The sequence below is a fragment of the Heliangelus exortis genome, chromosome 2, assembly GCF_036169615.1.
Source record: "Heliangelus exortis chromosome 2, bHelExo1.hap1, whole genome shotgun sequence".
Classification (NCBI taxonomy): Eukaryota; Metazoa; Chordata; class Aves; order Apodiformes; family Trochilidae; genus Heliangelus; species Heliangelus exortis.
This window is the reverse complement of record NC_092423.1, coordinates 103,351,986-103,365,709: the sequence shown is the minus strand read 5'-3', so window position 1 is coordinate 103,365,709 and position 13,724 is coordinate 103,351,986. Positions and strand designations below refer to the sequence as shown.

Below are 13,724 nucleotides of genomic sequence, written 5' to 3'. Positions count from 1 at the left end.
TTATTAAGTGGTTAGCAAAGTTACCTTGACTGTGTATTCTTATAGTTATGAAGTGTAATGATTGTGATTTCCTTTTTTTTTTTTTTTTTGGAACCTATATACGTATTTACCTTTGTATGATTTGACTCAGACCAAATTTAGTTTTCTTTTTATGCTGATTATAGCTGCTTTTCATTACATATGACATATGACAATTATTAGGCAGCAGATCCCAAGAATCTACTCCAGCCCTGAATACTGGACTTGAATTGTCTATCAACTGCTTTTCTCTCTGGATCAGGTTTCTAGATACTACTTCTTCCAAAGTACCCTGGGTAGTTGAAACTTGCCACAGTCAATAACTGACAATTACTTAAGCTGAGTTTTTAATTATATGCTACAGTGCTGTCACGTCTACAAATATAATTTTAAAATAAAAATTTTTTTTGGAACAAGTGTAATTTGAACATTCTGGTAAATCATTACAGCTTAGTAGAAAAGTACCTTTGAAAGGTAAGCTTTTTTTTTTTTTTTAATAATCTGAAGAAGTTCCAAGTAAATGTCTGTTTTAGATCTAAGGGTAATTGAAATAATAATATTAAAATATTTTTAGAATTATGGCAATTTCTTTATTTTAAAATGTTTTTTTTTCCATGTAGCTGGAAGAAACTAACAACACGTTAACCAAAGACGTTGATTTAATAACAAAGGAAAATTCAGAGATCAGTGAAAAAATTAAGAAACAGGAGGAAGGTATGTCATGTTTGGAGTTTTAATTTATCTGTTATGAAGCACAATCGAATGTGAAGGGTGAGTGGTACAATGGAAATGGACATTGCTGTTTATGTTCCTATTACTTTGGGCTTGTTGAAAAATAAGTCATTGTTTCAATCTTGAAAATATATCTAAAATGTAAATTGCTAGGTTTTTTACTGTATTGCTGCTTTTTCTATGGACTGCCTTTATTGTTGAAAACAAACCAGCTGTAGCAGGTAGGAAAATGTGAGTTTCTGCTCCCAGTCATTCCTCACTTTTAAAAACAAGTTAGGTCCAAGTTACTGTGGGCATAGACAGGAATGCCTGCCCAGTGTAGCTCATCCACATATTGTCTGCCTAACCCTCTTCCGCCAGTCATGCTCTTGTGTGCATGAAAGTTATTAATGAAAAGTATTTTACTCATTTCATGTTGCACACAATGTGTTTATTATAGTTTTGGTTACTGTCTCCAGAATTTACAGTAAAACAGTATCAGTATTTCAACTTCCTAAAGATCTCACTTAGATTCAGAATCTTAAGTTGTGATCTCGTGCGTATCAGTGGATTGATGTTCTGTTTATGTGCATTCTGACTACATGGGAAGTTTATTATTCAGTTTACTCCCATAATTTTGCATTTAAGCAAGCATTATAAACCAGCAATGCATGCTTTAATAGCTGTTGACTATGAGAGTCAAGTCCTTATCAGTTGTGTTGCCAGTGCTGCTGCAAACACTTTGTGGGCAGGAAGGCATACAAAAATGTTTTCCCTTAGTTCTGCATTTCTGTAATAGCAGGGACTGGATAAGCAAGCAGTTTTCTGTATTTTTTTATGGAGTTTGTTAATTTTAAGTACTTGAAAATTGTTCTTTAGTTCTGGTGAGGAAATTCTCATCAGTGAAATGCATACTTCTAGAAACTTTGGGAACAAGTGAGCAGACTGGAGGTGTGACAGAAAACTTGGTAGAATTGTGTAAGCGATGTGTGAGAGGGGTCTGAGGGGGAGTGTAGCAGAGCTATTCCTTTTTCTAAAGACAGTGCTGTTCCCCATGTTCTCTTTATTCCTGGTTTGAGAATCTGTTGTATCAGTCTTATTCTGTGTGAGTACTGACAATTGTTTTTGATACCTCAGAAACAGTTTTGGTAGTGCAAACAGGAAGGAAATGGTACAACAAGCTTAGTCATCATCAGGAAGCATAAAAGCATATGTTGGCTTTGTTATTTTATCTTGCTGTCTTTCTGATACATCCTTGTATCAATTTTCTATCATTACAGTAGCATGAAACTAGTAACTTTTATTGTTGCAAACTGTATTTTGCACATTAAGTGACAGGAAAAAAAAAAAACAGATGCAATTTTAGAAGTGATTAGACTTAGAAATATTTACCTTGTCTGAAAATAACTCCAAGTTGAATATTGTTTTAACAGAATACAAAATCAAAAAAGAGGAGGAAATCAATAACATTAAAATGCACTATGAGAAGAGCATTAGCACTGAGAGAACTCTGAAGACACAGGTATAACTTTTAATGCAATTTAATAAAAAATTTATTTCCATATCAGATATATTTTGTTTATTATTTTTGAAACTAACTCTTTGTTCCTTTGAGAATAAGTTTATAGTAACTGTCACATATAATATGCATTGTTATTATTTACAGTTGAAAGGTTAAGTTTCAAATTTAAAAGTTCTGTATTAAACATACTTGTATGTATAATTTTTCTTACTGGTTTTCCTTTTTCTTAACAGGCTGTCAACAAACTGGCTGAGATAATGAATCGGAAAGATTTTAAAATAGACAGAAAGAAAGCTAACATGCAAGATTTGAGGAAGAAAGAGAAGGAAAACCGAAAGCTCCAGTTAGAGCTTAATCAAGAAAAAGAGAAATTCAATCAGATGGTAGTGAAATACCAAAAGGAGCTCAATGAAATGCAAGCGGTAAAATACTACATTTTTTGTCACATTGTGGAATTCTCTCTGGAGGAAAAATGTGTACCTCCTAGTCTGCTTGAAAATATAACAAGTTCTCTTTCAGATGTTTGAGGCTACAGAATTTTAGTGATGCAGAGAACTTGACAACTGTGCAACTGTGCTATTTCTCATTAGTTTCCCCTTTCTAAATTCTTAACTATGGAAGCTATTGGTAGATTCTGAAGACTAAAAAACTGAATGCTGTTTAGCATACTATTTATGCCCTTTATGTCATTTGTAGGTCATTTCCTTCTCAAAACAAATGGTAATTAACAGATTAATCAGATGGTTTTGTGCTTGAATGTGTTGCTGGATCTTTGATTTTTAATTGTTTTCCAAATCTGAATGAACACTTGTACTATAATAATCTATGCTCGTGCTATCAAAAGTACCTAGAGAGATTAAAAAAAAGTAATGAGTTTTGTTTTCAGAATACTTTGCTGCCATATTTTTGGTACCACAGTAACTATGCATGTGTGTGTAAATACAGCAACTAGCAGAAGAATCTACATACAGAAATGAGCTCCAGATGCAGCTGGATAGTAAAGAGAGTGACATAGAACAACTGCGAAGGAAAATTTTGGACCTGCAGCAAGGAATGGATTCTACCAGTGTTGCGAGTCTCCAGCCAGATGAAACAGATGGAAATCTTTCAGGTAGGAGAAAAGCATATTTGAACTACTTGATTTTGTACGTACACATAGTTTCAGAAGGTATTGTTTCAAACAGACTATTGCCTTTTAAAATCAGAGCTCTTTCTGTATCACATGCCCACTTCCTTTTTTTGTTGTTGGAATTATGTTGTAGCTCATCTGTTTATACTTAACTCTTACTTTACTTTTCACATCAGTCTTTCCACTGAATGGCTTGGCATGAGCATTCACTTTTGTGCAAGGAATATCTTTACATCTGCTGCTGTTTGAGTATAGTGAATACGACATGCAGTGCCCACTTAATCGAGTACAGGGCCAGCACTTCCACAACATCATGATTGTATTTTCTGTCTTGGATGCAAAATTGCCTTGATGTTGTCTGTTCTTGCTCAGTCATGCAGCATCTTTGTGACAAGTGGCAGTGTTCGCCCATATGAAAAATAATTCCAGGAATTTCCATAATGCATTTCTTGTTGTATAGCACTCCAGTTTAGCAGATTAAAATAAGAACATATATTGTACTGAGCCATTCCCTTGTAGTGTCAGTTACAGGCACTGCATTTTGAGACCTACTGATCCCGCTCTCTTCCTCCCCAGTATTTGAAAAGTGTAATCATTCAATCCACTTCTGCATCATTAGATACAGGAAAAAGTGTTCAGTGGTAATATGCTCAGCTTAAATATTTCCATAATTTGGGGCTAGGCTTTTTTTTTAATAGTTAAGTAATTTTTATAATTCATTGTGAATTTCTTAATAAATGCTTACAGATCTACAGTGTGATTTTTCTTGTAGAAAAATATATTCAAACATACAAAAATATAATACCACTTGTATATTTTAAGACCTCAGTGAATGAGTAATCAGATAAAAGTAAATAGAATCACTTCAGGGTCTCTCTTCCTGTGAATGCATTTTGTGCTGCTCAGATTGCCACATTCTAGATTTTTCCCAGGGGTCTTAAGATGATCAAAATTTCATGTAGGTTATGAGACTTAGTATATGCTGTATGTAGCTATTCCTTTCTGTCTTTTGTGTCCTGTCTTCCCCTAACATATTTTTAGATTTTAATTTTTGGTTAATATTTCAGTGACTTTTATAGTAAAGATTTTCATTCAGATAGTAACAGCTTTTTCTTCACAACTTCCATTCAGTCCAAGAATGAAATTTTTTATTTACAGTTTCTGAACACTTGCAGTTTGGGAGCTTAAATTCTTCTATAAGAAAACAGACAAGATTTATTCTACATTAAATCATAGTTTTGAGCTTGCTCATTTTTCTTATCTTTTTATAGAATAATAGAATCACAGAGTAATAGAGACCTTAAGGGTCATGTGGTCCAACCTTTCCTGGCAAAAGCACCATCAAGACAAGATGGCCCAGCATGCTGTCCAGCTGAATCTTAAACATGTCCAAAGTTGAGAAATCCACCATTTCCCTGGGGAAATTATTCCAATAGCAGATTGTTCTCGTTGTGAAAAGTTTTCTTCTCGTGTCCAGTATACTCCTTGGTATCTCCCCAGGAGTAACTTGCACCCATTACTTGTCATCTTTTTTCACGTGACTCCTTTTAAAAAGTGGAATATGGTGGTGAGGTTCCCTTCTTTTCTCAAGGCTGAACAATCCCAGTTGTCTCAGCCTTTCCATGTATGTCAGGCTTCCCAGTCCTTTCAGCATCTTCATGGCCCTTCATCAGACACTGCATACCCTGTCCACATATTTTTTTGTATAGTGAGGACCAAAACTGAGCACAGTATTCCAGGTGTGGCCTGACAAGTGCTGACCTGAGTGAGAGAATGACTTCTTTGTATCTTCTGATGATTCCCTTGTTGATGCAACCCAGCATCCTGTTGGCTTTCTTTGCCACAGCAGCACACTGTTCACTTGTATTGAGCTTATGTTCCACCAGGACTGCCAGGTCCCTTTCCACAGACCTGCTTTTCAACCACAGTGCTGCATTCCTGGATTATATTTTCCCAGGTGCAAGATGTTATGCCTGTTCTTGTTGATCTTCATAAAATTCCTGTTAGCCCACTCTTCCAGCCTATCCAGGTCTTCCTGTGGGGTGGCTCTTCCTTCTGAACTGTCTTCTTACCCATTCAGTTTAGCATCATCAGCAAAATTCATCAGGGTGCAATGAATCTTATAATTCAGACACTTACTAATATACTAAACAGTGTTGGGCAAGCTCTGGGGGACCCCATTATTCTCAACAAAATGGCTATTGTGTGTTGCACTGAAAACGTTTGATGTCTCAACCTGGGCACAAGTACCTTCCTCCTTAAGTGCAATAGTATACCAGTTTGACCCTGTTGTCTCTTAGATCCTGGAAAGACTGTAGGAGTAAATTCTATTTCCCTCATGAAGGTTTGTGATTTTCAGTTTTACCTGTGGAGATACGTGTAGTCAGGCTTCTGGCTGTATGACCTGCCACTTCAATTCTGGGACAGAAATTTTGGTATGCACAAGATCTTTCCAAGTTAGCTGTGACTTTCCCATTGCTAATTAGAACATCACAATTACTAGAAGTTCTTGTGGTCTTCCTCATCTATTTCCATGACCCCTTTAATTACTTTTTTACTAGCCTTTCATTTTTCTTGTGTACTTTCTTGCCCTTTTCTCTACACATGCCTCCAATTTTTACTGCAGTTGTGCTGCTGGTGTTACTGTGCTATACAGGTAAGATCTCTAATACATATTACTAGGACTTCTCTACACTTAGAACATGTCCATACATGCTACTTAGTTGTTTTTTTTTCTTTTTCAGTGAGGCTCTTAGTTGATCAGGATTTTAATAAGAAGCAATTTAGTTAATTAAAAGAGATCAAGTGACATTGGTATAGTCAGATTTCATGAAGAGCCAAGTAGAGGGCAGAGAAAGAGTGCACTAACATTGTAAGGAGGATAAAAAGGGAGTCTTCCAAGTGGAAATATGCCATGCCACAGAGAGAGGAAATTATCAAGCATATAGTTCTTCAGGAAACCAAGTAATTAGTCTTCAAAACAGAAGGTGGCAGACCACAGCAGTTCATTTGCTACTATTTAGCTTTGTGAATTTCTTTGTCTTCACCTATGACCTAGGTTCCCATCACTTTTATAGCCCCAACAAACATTCCTGCAGAGCACCTTGAATAATATCTTGCTTAAGAGGTGGATCTGATGAATAGCCAACAGGGTTTTCTGCAAACATGCATCTGTTCTTAAGGCAAAAAAAATGGTAAAATTATTAAATAAGTATTTATAGTATGATTTATTCATTTTCCTGTCACAGTAAAAAAATCACTGGGAAAAAAATTAAAACAAAAAATAATGTAAAACATACATAAAATAATACCATAGTCTCAGTTCTGATGATGAACAATCTGTGGCTTAATTTAGAAAAAAAATGGTATGAAACAGCATGACAGTAATGTTCATGGAATTCCATAGACGCCCCTGATTCAGAGGCCTTTTCCACTGTCTTTCTGCATGACAGAGAAGTTCAAGCTATAGAGTAGTGTCTTGTCTAATCCTGAGCTTAAGTTACCAGCCACCAGAGAGGCTTCAAGAGTAGAATTCATCAGGAAGAACATCTTGTAAAATTTTGGGGTCAGAAGGCTTTGCACTCTTTGAATAAACTCAAGGAAATACTGAAATGAATTCCTTATACTTAGAAAAATGTAAGGAAATTTTTACTATGTTTGAGGGTAGACACATGGTAACACACCTTACAGCTGCATCTTACTGGGAGGGGGTTTCTGGCTGTTGTTGAGCTAAATACAGCTCAAAATACTGAGTTCTGGTAACTTCCAGGAACTCCAAGGCAGGGATTGACTGGTTTAACAATCCAGGCTTTCCTCAGGCTTTTGCTTCACCATATTGGAGAGAACATGACTTGGAGGAGGATTTTTCTTGTGTTCAATTCTAGTAATTTTTTTGATCCCTCTCTGCTGATTGATTCAGAGAGCAGCTTATGCCTCACTTGATGTCTCCCATCTTTATAGAGTCCTTGTTGAAGCAACTAAAATATTTGCTTTTGGTGATGCCTTTGGAGTGCTTCCTTCTCCAGGCTGGACTTAGGGGGTCTTACTACTTACAAGATTGCAAACTTAATTCTTCTTTGTCAAGATAAAACATAATCAGGAATGTGAAGAGTTTTTTTCCTAATTGTTATAGGGCACTTGTTGTGAATTCTTTTAATATGACTGGTAGGATAATTTAAGAAATTGAGCTGTCCTACAGGTTTAACTGCAGCACATAATATCTTACAGTACATGTTACAAACCATGTCTTACATAAAGATAGGATGGAACAATAAACATGGACCATTTAAGCCAAACAGGTTTTTTTAAATCTGACACAGATAGAACTTTCTGAAATACCTGCAAGTAGCTGTCACCTGAATAAAAGTCAAAGCAGCTGGCAATCTTTGTTGAGATCTGAATGAAATTATAATTTGGGGACAGTCTGAGGAAGGAAAGAATCAAGTGCAAAGGGTGGAAGGAATTAGCAAGGTAGTATCTCCAGGTTTTTGGCTACTGTGGAAGAGTAGGAGATCTTGAACTTTGGAAAGAGATGCTCTAGAGCTCGTGAAGGGCCCCAGTATTACTTCTCTTCAAAATAACAAAAAGTCTCATAAATCTGTACAGTCATGGTTGTCATATGTGACTTTATTGAGGGCTTACTGTTAGAACTCAAATTTATCATACTGAATCACAGTGAATCCTGGCTATATGAATATTAACCATGAAGATATTTAGAATGCAGATCCACATTTTAATATATATTTAGAGATAATGGTAAGAACTGAAGCCTTCATGGAATTCATTCTTCATATGCTATTTAGGTACAGATAGCCATGAGGTATTTTTTAGGCCTATCTTGGATTTTCTGGATTGGAAAAATGAAGTATCATATCTGGGATTCTTTCCAAAATACAGGAAGTTGTCAGGCAATATTTTGAGCTGATTTGTAATGAAAGGAGTAGAAGATTGTTCTTTATGGTCTAGATAGCAAATATTTTCTTAATTACTTAATCAGACCACTCATAAATATTATTCTTCTGTATCAAATATTTGTGAAATGGCCAGATGAGCATTTGCAGTTGTGCTAGCTAACTCTTGTCAAGGGAAATTAAAAGGCACTATAAATATTACTTGAGACAAACCTTTGTGGCAAGATTGGAATGAAAGGGCTCATCTGCCCTTTCAAGAGTACATTTAGTTCCAGATGAATTTTAGGTTTGTTGAAAAGGAATACATTCAGAAACTTATTTTCAACTGCAAGATGTTATTCCCATCTTAGAAATAATCTCTCATGCAAATAGAATTTCCTCACTAAAATAGATGCTTTAGACAGAAAAGAATTTCAACCAATTCATTTGTAATGGCTCATCCACTTCATGCTTCCTCTGAAAGTGTTTCCAGAATGTGCTGAAATAGAAGTGAACCTTAGAAAAACTCCAGCTTGCGCTGTGCCTATAAGAAACATTCCCTTGTCTTTCAGTATGTTCTGGAAGAAATTTAATCAAAGTTTTCAAAATAGGGTAAGCTTCATCTGTAATACCTGCAGACATGAAGGAAATAGTTTTCCTTTTTCAAAGGTACTGAACACCAAGAACTGGGGAAGAGTCTAGGGGGACAGTGTCTTATATTTTTTATGTATTTTCAGAGTTTGCTAGGCTGCATATCACAAAGAATTATATCTGAAGGATAAAAGGGACCAGCAGATCCTTCTCAGATATATAGTTGTGGGTAATGTTTCAGCAAATTACACCTTAAAGTTTTTCTTAATTTTTCAGTGCTGCCAGTTAAGTTTATTGGGAAGAATGCATGCACTAGCTATTTGCTATACTTCTGTAGGCTGGCACTTTTTTTACAAGTCACATTTTTACAATAATTTTTTAAATTAACAAGTTTTTTCTCAATTGTAAAATAAACTTCTGGAGTGAAATATTGATTACTTCATTCTTAAGTTTACAAAACTGAGACTTTTTGCAGTGTCATTTCAGATTAATGGAATCCTGATAGATTCTCACTGCTCTTACTTGGCTCCATAATTTTAATTTATCTACCAAAAGCTGGTCTTGGTTAGCTGGAGGGTTTTTGTAAAATCTGTGATTAGATTAGCAGAGTGCTAATTTTCTTGTGAGGCTTTTTTGTATCATTTTAAAATTATTCCAGTAGTTTTGTGGTAGGAAAATATGTTGTGACACTACTCTTTGGAAAACTGTCCACTGAATTTTTGAATAAAACCCTTGTCTCTTATTCTTTATATCTAGTTGATTCTTCCTGCATTCCTTATTTATTTATCTCCTATGCTTATCTTCTGTGAGTAATGGGACACCTACTTAGCTTTGCTTGCTCTTGTGCGCTCTCCTGTTATTTGTTTCCCTTGGAAAATGTGGATCTGGTTTGTTTTACCTGCTGCATCTTCCCGCTGAGTTTTTTTGTATAGCCCCTCTGAATGTTATATTATGTTTATACTGAAAATCTCTTAATCATCCTCCTTTTAAGCTATAACACATTTTCAAAGCAAAGTCTTTCCTGCCTGCCTCTTTGCAAAGTATTTGCATACAGTGTTAGATGTTGGCATAAAGGAAAACAGCTTCACTTTATTTTGCAGTAACTGTATCATCAAGTGTTAGTTTGTGATGAAGCATGAAGTAAATGCTTATATCTTCATTTATTTAGCTGTGCTTCTTATTCTGCTTTGCTGAGTAGGTAATTGCCTATTACTGCATGTAGTACATCTTATGTTGTACATCTTCCTTTTGCTTTTGTGCTTTTCTGTTTTATTATAAATACATAACATTATTTAATATGTTTTGGTTTTTTTTAAAAACCAGAATCAAGACTTGAAGGCTGGCTTTCAGTACCAAACAAAGGAAATATAAAACGGCATGGCTGGAAGAAACAGGTACAAATGGATTTTATTTTTTTTTATTGCTCAGATCCCTTGGAAAGTTTGTTAGACATGTGGTGAATTGGTTTTACAGCTCACACTTAAGAATTTTAGAAAATAAATAGAGTAATTTAATGTGTATACACTAGTTTATTGAAGAGAAAAAAAAATGAGAAAATTCAAGTTCAGTATGAAATCTATCATAATAACATTGTTCAAATTTATTACAGGTGGGTGAGGAAATAGTTTACAATGGGCATCTTCCAACCATTAGAAATCCTATTTCTCCTTTGAGTAAGCTTCTTTGTAATCTTGTTACTGAAAAATAAGCTCTTTGTCCAACGTGACGGCAGAGTATGAAATACCTCAAATATACTTAAGATCATGGAAGAGTGCATCACACTGTAACATGCCACACAGGATTTCCGAGGTCATTTCTGTCTCCCTTACTTTTATAATGGTCACTGTCTTGAAAAGAACTGGTTTACTTTCAGAAACTGGACCTCTGTCCTTGTATTCCCACTCTAAACAAAGCAGCGTTGTTTTGTCTTTGCAGAGGTTGTGGTCTGGTTCTTTGAAACTTCATCTGTTCAAATTGAGATGCCTAGAAGCCTAGAACCAGTTTCTGATTATATTTGCTGGGTTTGCCATTTATGTCTTTGAACATCCTTTAGTATAACAGGTTGCAAAGGTGAATATTGTCACTAGAATTTTGTAAATTTTGCAAGTAAGTTGTATAAAATAGTAAAATAGTTTCTTTTCATATTCCTTTACTTACATTTAAAGACCACTATTGGTCTTTTTTTTTTTTTTTTCTCTTTCTTTTTTTACACGGGTGTGTAGTGAGAGCACAAGGAGAAATGGGGAAATTATTTCAAACTTCAAGAGGGGAGATTTAGGCTAAACATTAGGAAGAAATTCTTTAATTTGAGGGGGGTGAGACACTGGCACAGGTTGCCCAAGGAAGTTTTGGCTGTCCCCTCCTTGGAAGTGTTCAAAGCCAGGCTGGATGGGAGCTTTGAGCAACCTGATCTAGTGGAAGGTGTCCCTGCCCTTGCAGGGGGGCTGGAACTAGATAATCCTTAAGGTCAACTCCAACCCTAGACATTCTAATTTTTTTTCATGATGCTTTCAACATAACTGTCTAACTCCTGCTGAAAAATCCTTCTCAAATGCTCCTGTTTTACATTCATATGCTACAAGTGTGAGCAGTGGTTTATACAAAATTTAAAGAAGGATTTAATTTCTGTCAAAGAAGCACCAAAGTGTTTGTGTTGGACTTTTAGTTGCTAACCTCCTTCTTTGAAGTACTCTGTTTTTCTGTTTTCGCTAGGATTACCTTCTTTATATACGAGAAAAATTATGAGTTCTTGACCTGCCTATTTTTCACATCAATACCAGACCTTGCTGGTGATGTGTTTATGTTAAAGCCACCACCTATTCTAGCATGCAGAGAGTGAGTGTTAAGCTCTGCCCTATTTCAACTAATGTCTACTTATTCTCCCAGACTCTCAGATGAGGCAATGTTGTGTACACAAGGCACAAGTCATGTAGCTTTATTCTACTCTGGATTATCTAAAATACTGCATCATTTTCTTGCCAGATATCTCCAGCAGCCTTTCCTGGTTGTCTTCTAGAAATGGAGATTATTCTTGCATCCTCTGATGGTTTAAACGTTAAACTTCTGATAAACGTGGCTTTTCCAGTGGAGGACTTTCTAATCTTCTTCAGGCAAGCCTAGAGGTGTATAGGCATAACATAGCTCCCTGGAGATAGTTAGGCAGTTATTCTGTTCAGACTTTCCTACTTTGAATAATAGTCCTTGCACTTTGAAGGAATTTGGATGCTCCTGTCATAAGATGAGTCACACTGACAAGATTTCTTAAACTAGCTGAGGTGCAAACAGGTGAGACACAGTAGTGAGGAGCCATGTTGACTTCTGCTGGCTGAAGTGCACTGCATCTGAAACAAGCTGGCTCTTACTCAGCCTCCTCAGGTGTTTTGGTTGCAGATTCAGTATTTTCAGTTTTGGGGTTAGTTTTGAGAGTTACGCAACTTCAAAATATGGGCATGCCTAGGTTAATTTAAATTAAAGGGAAAGGAAAACTGTATTACTAGTGCAACTGGGTTGGTGCCTGAGTTGTTACAACTTGAGTTGCTGCATTTCTGACTCAGATATCAGTAGCAGTGATGTTTTTGCCCCATGTCCTCCAAGTCATTCAGACTCGGTCTGAAGTCAGTCATTCAAGTTAGAAGGAGGGAGTGTGGAAAATTCATTTGAGAGGAAACAATTGAGTTATACCTAGAGTTAACACTAAAACGAGCTGGCCATATTTTTATCTGGAATTTCATTTCATTTCATACCAACTGGAGATAAAAATATCCTTTAAAAACCACAGTAGCACAGAATGCTGTCAGAAGGGTTTGTGTGTGTGTGTTCACAACAGGATATTGAGGCTGCTGTATGTAACTTTTGTGAGGTTAAATTGTTCTTACACCAAGACTTGTATACAATGTGATAACTGAATTCCATTGCAGTCAGAATTTGTATTTGTTATAGTAATCATCTTAAGGTCTTGCTCTTGTCTGTGAAAGGCAGAGGCACATACTTCAAAGACAAGAAAGGCATTAGCTTTCTGTTAAGTAGATCAAAGGAATTGAAGCACAGACTCCTTTTCTTCAGTGCAGAGAAATCACAAAAGGTTCACACCATTACAACTTTGCACTGATTCAAGTTGATCAGGCTTTCTATTGAAGAAACCTTACTGAGAGGCTGAAAGTCTTTTAGTCATGGGGGAAAACATCCTTTGTGGCTTTTTTAGATGCATTTGAGTAATGGAGATGCACAAGTGTAGCGTGCAGTTTGAGCAACACATCTTAAAAATCTATGAACTTAACATATTCAGGTTAACTTTCATATTCAGGTTTTGAGGTCAGACTTAAAGTCCTGTGTAATGAGGAAGTTCAACTTCTTGTAGGAGGAGGAGACATAATTTATTTAAATGTCAGTATCTGCATCTTGCAGAAGTGCATTCAGCCCAATTCAAGATGAACTATTTGTGTACTCACTTCCTTGCTTTTCTGTTCTTTGCTCCTGTGTCATATTATGCCTGAATCTGGAGCTCAGTACAGGCAGAGCAGTCAGTTTACCTCTTCTTAATCCTCTTTAATACCTCATACCTTTTAATACATTGTTTCCAAAACATTTGAAACTGCAGGGGAGCTCATGCTTACAGACAGTTTCAGCAAAGATGTTGGACTGGTGGCTTTGAGTGAAGAACACCAGGCAGTGAATTCTACTCCCTGAACTCACTGGGAAATGAGTTCCAGTTAGAGGTGTTTGATTTTGATTTTTGGCCTCGAAGAGCTACAAAACCTTTATTTTTTTTCTGAGCAGCTGTCTTTGGTTTTCCTCTCATACAAGCAAATATTTGTAATTCTGTTGTGTGATTGTGAGCAGCACTGAAGGGGTTTCTGTGTACTTT

General features: G+C 36.1%; 1 protein-coding gene across 3 annotated transcripts in view; it reads left to right on the top strand.

Moving 5' to 3' along the window:
• The window catches only part of ROCK1 (Rho associated coiled-coil containing protein kinase 1), an 86,103-nt gene that overhangs the window by 62,421 nt on the left and 9,958 nt on the right, over nucleotides 1-13,724 (top strand). For 2 of the 3 annotated variants that reach the window (XM_071737270.1, XM_071737269.1), the window contains exons 24-28: nucleotides 639-732; nucleotides 2,163-2,251; nucleotides 2,485-2,673; nucleotides 3,197-3,362; nucleotides 10,184-10,254. In XM_071737270.1, coding sequence (XP_071593371.1) covers nucleotides 639-732; nucleotides 2,163-2,251; nucleotides 2,485-2,673; nucleotides 3,197-3,362; nucleotides 10,184-10,254 — 609 coding nt within the window. Of the gene's footprint in view, nucleotides 1-638; nucleotides 733-2,162; nucleotides 2,252-2,484; nucleotides 2,674-3,196; nucleotides 3,363-9,616; nucleotides 9,666-10,183; nucleotides 10,255-13,724 lie in introns of all 3 variants that reach the window. The other variant, XR_011724495.1, reaches the window with a different exon arrangement.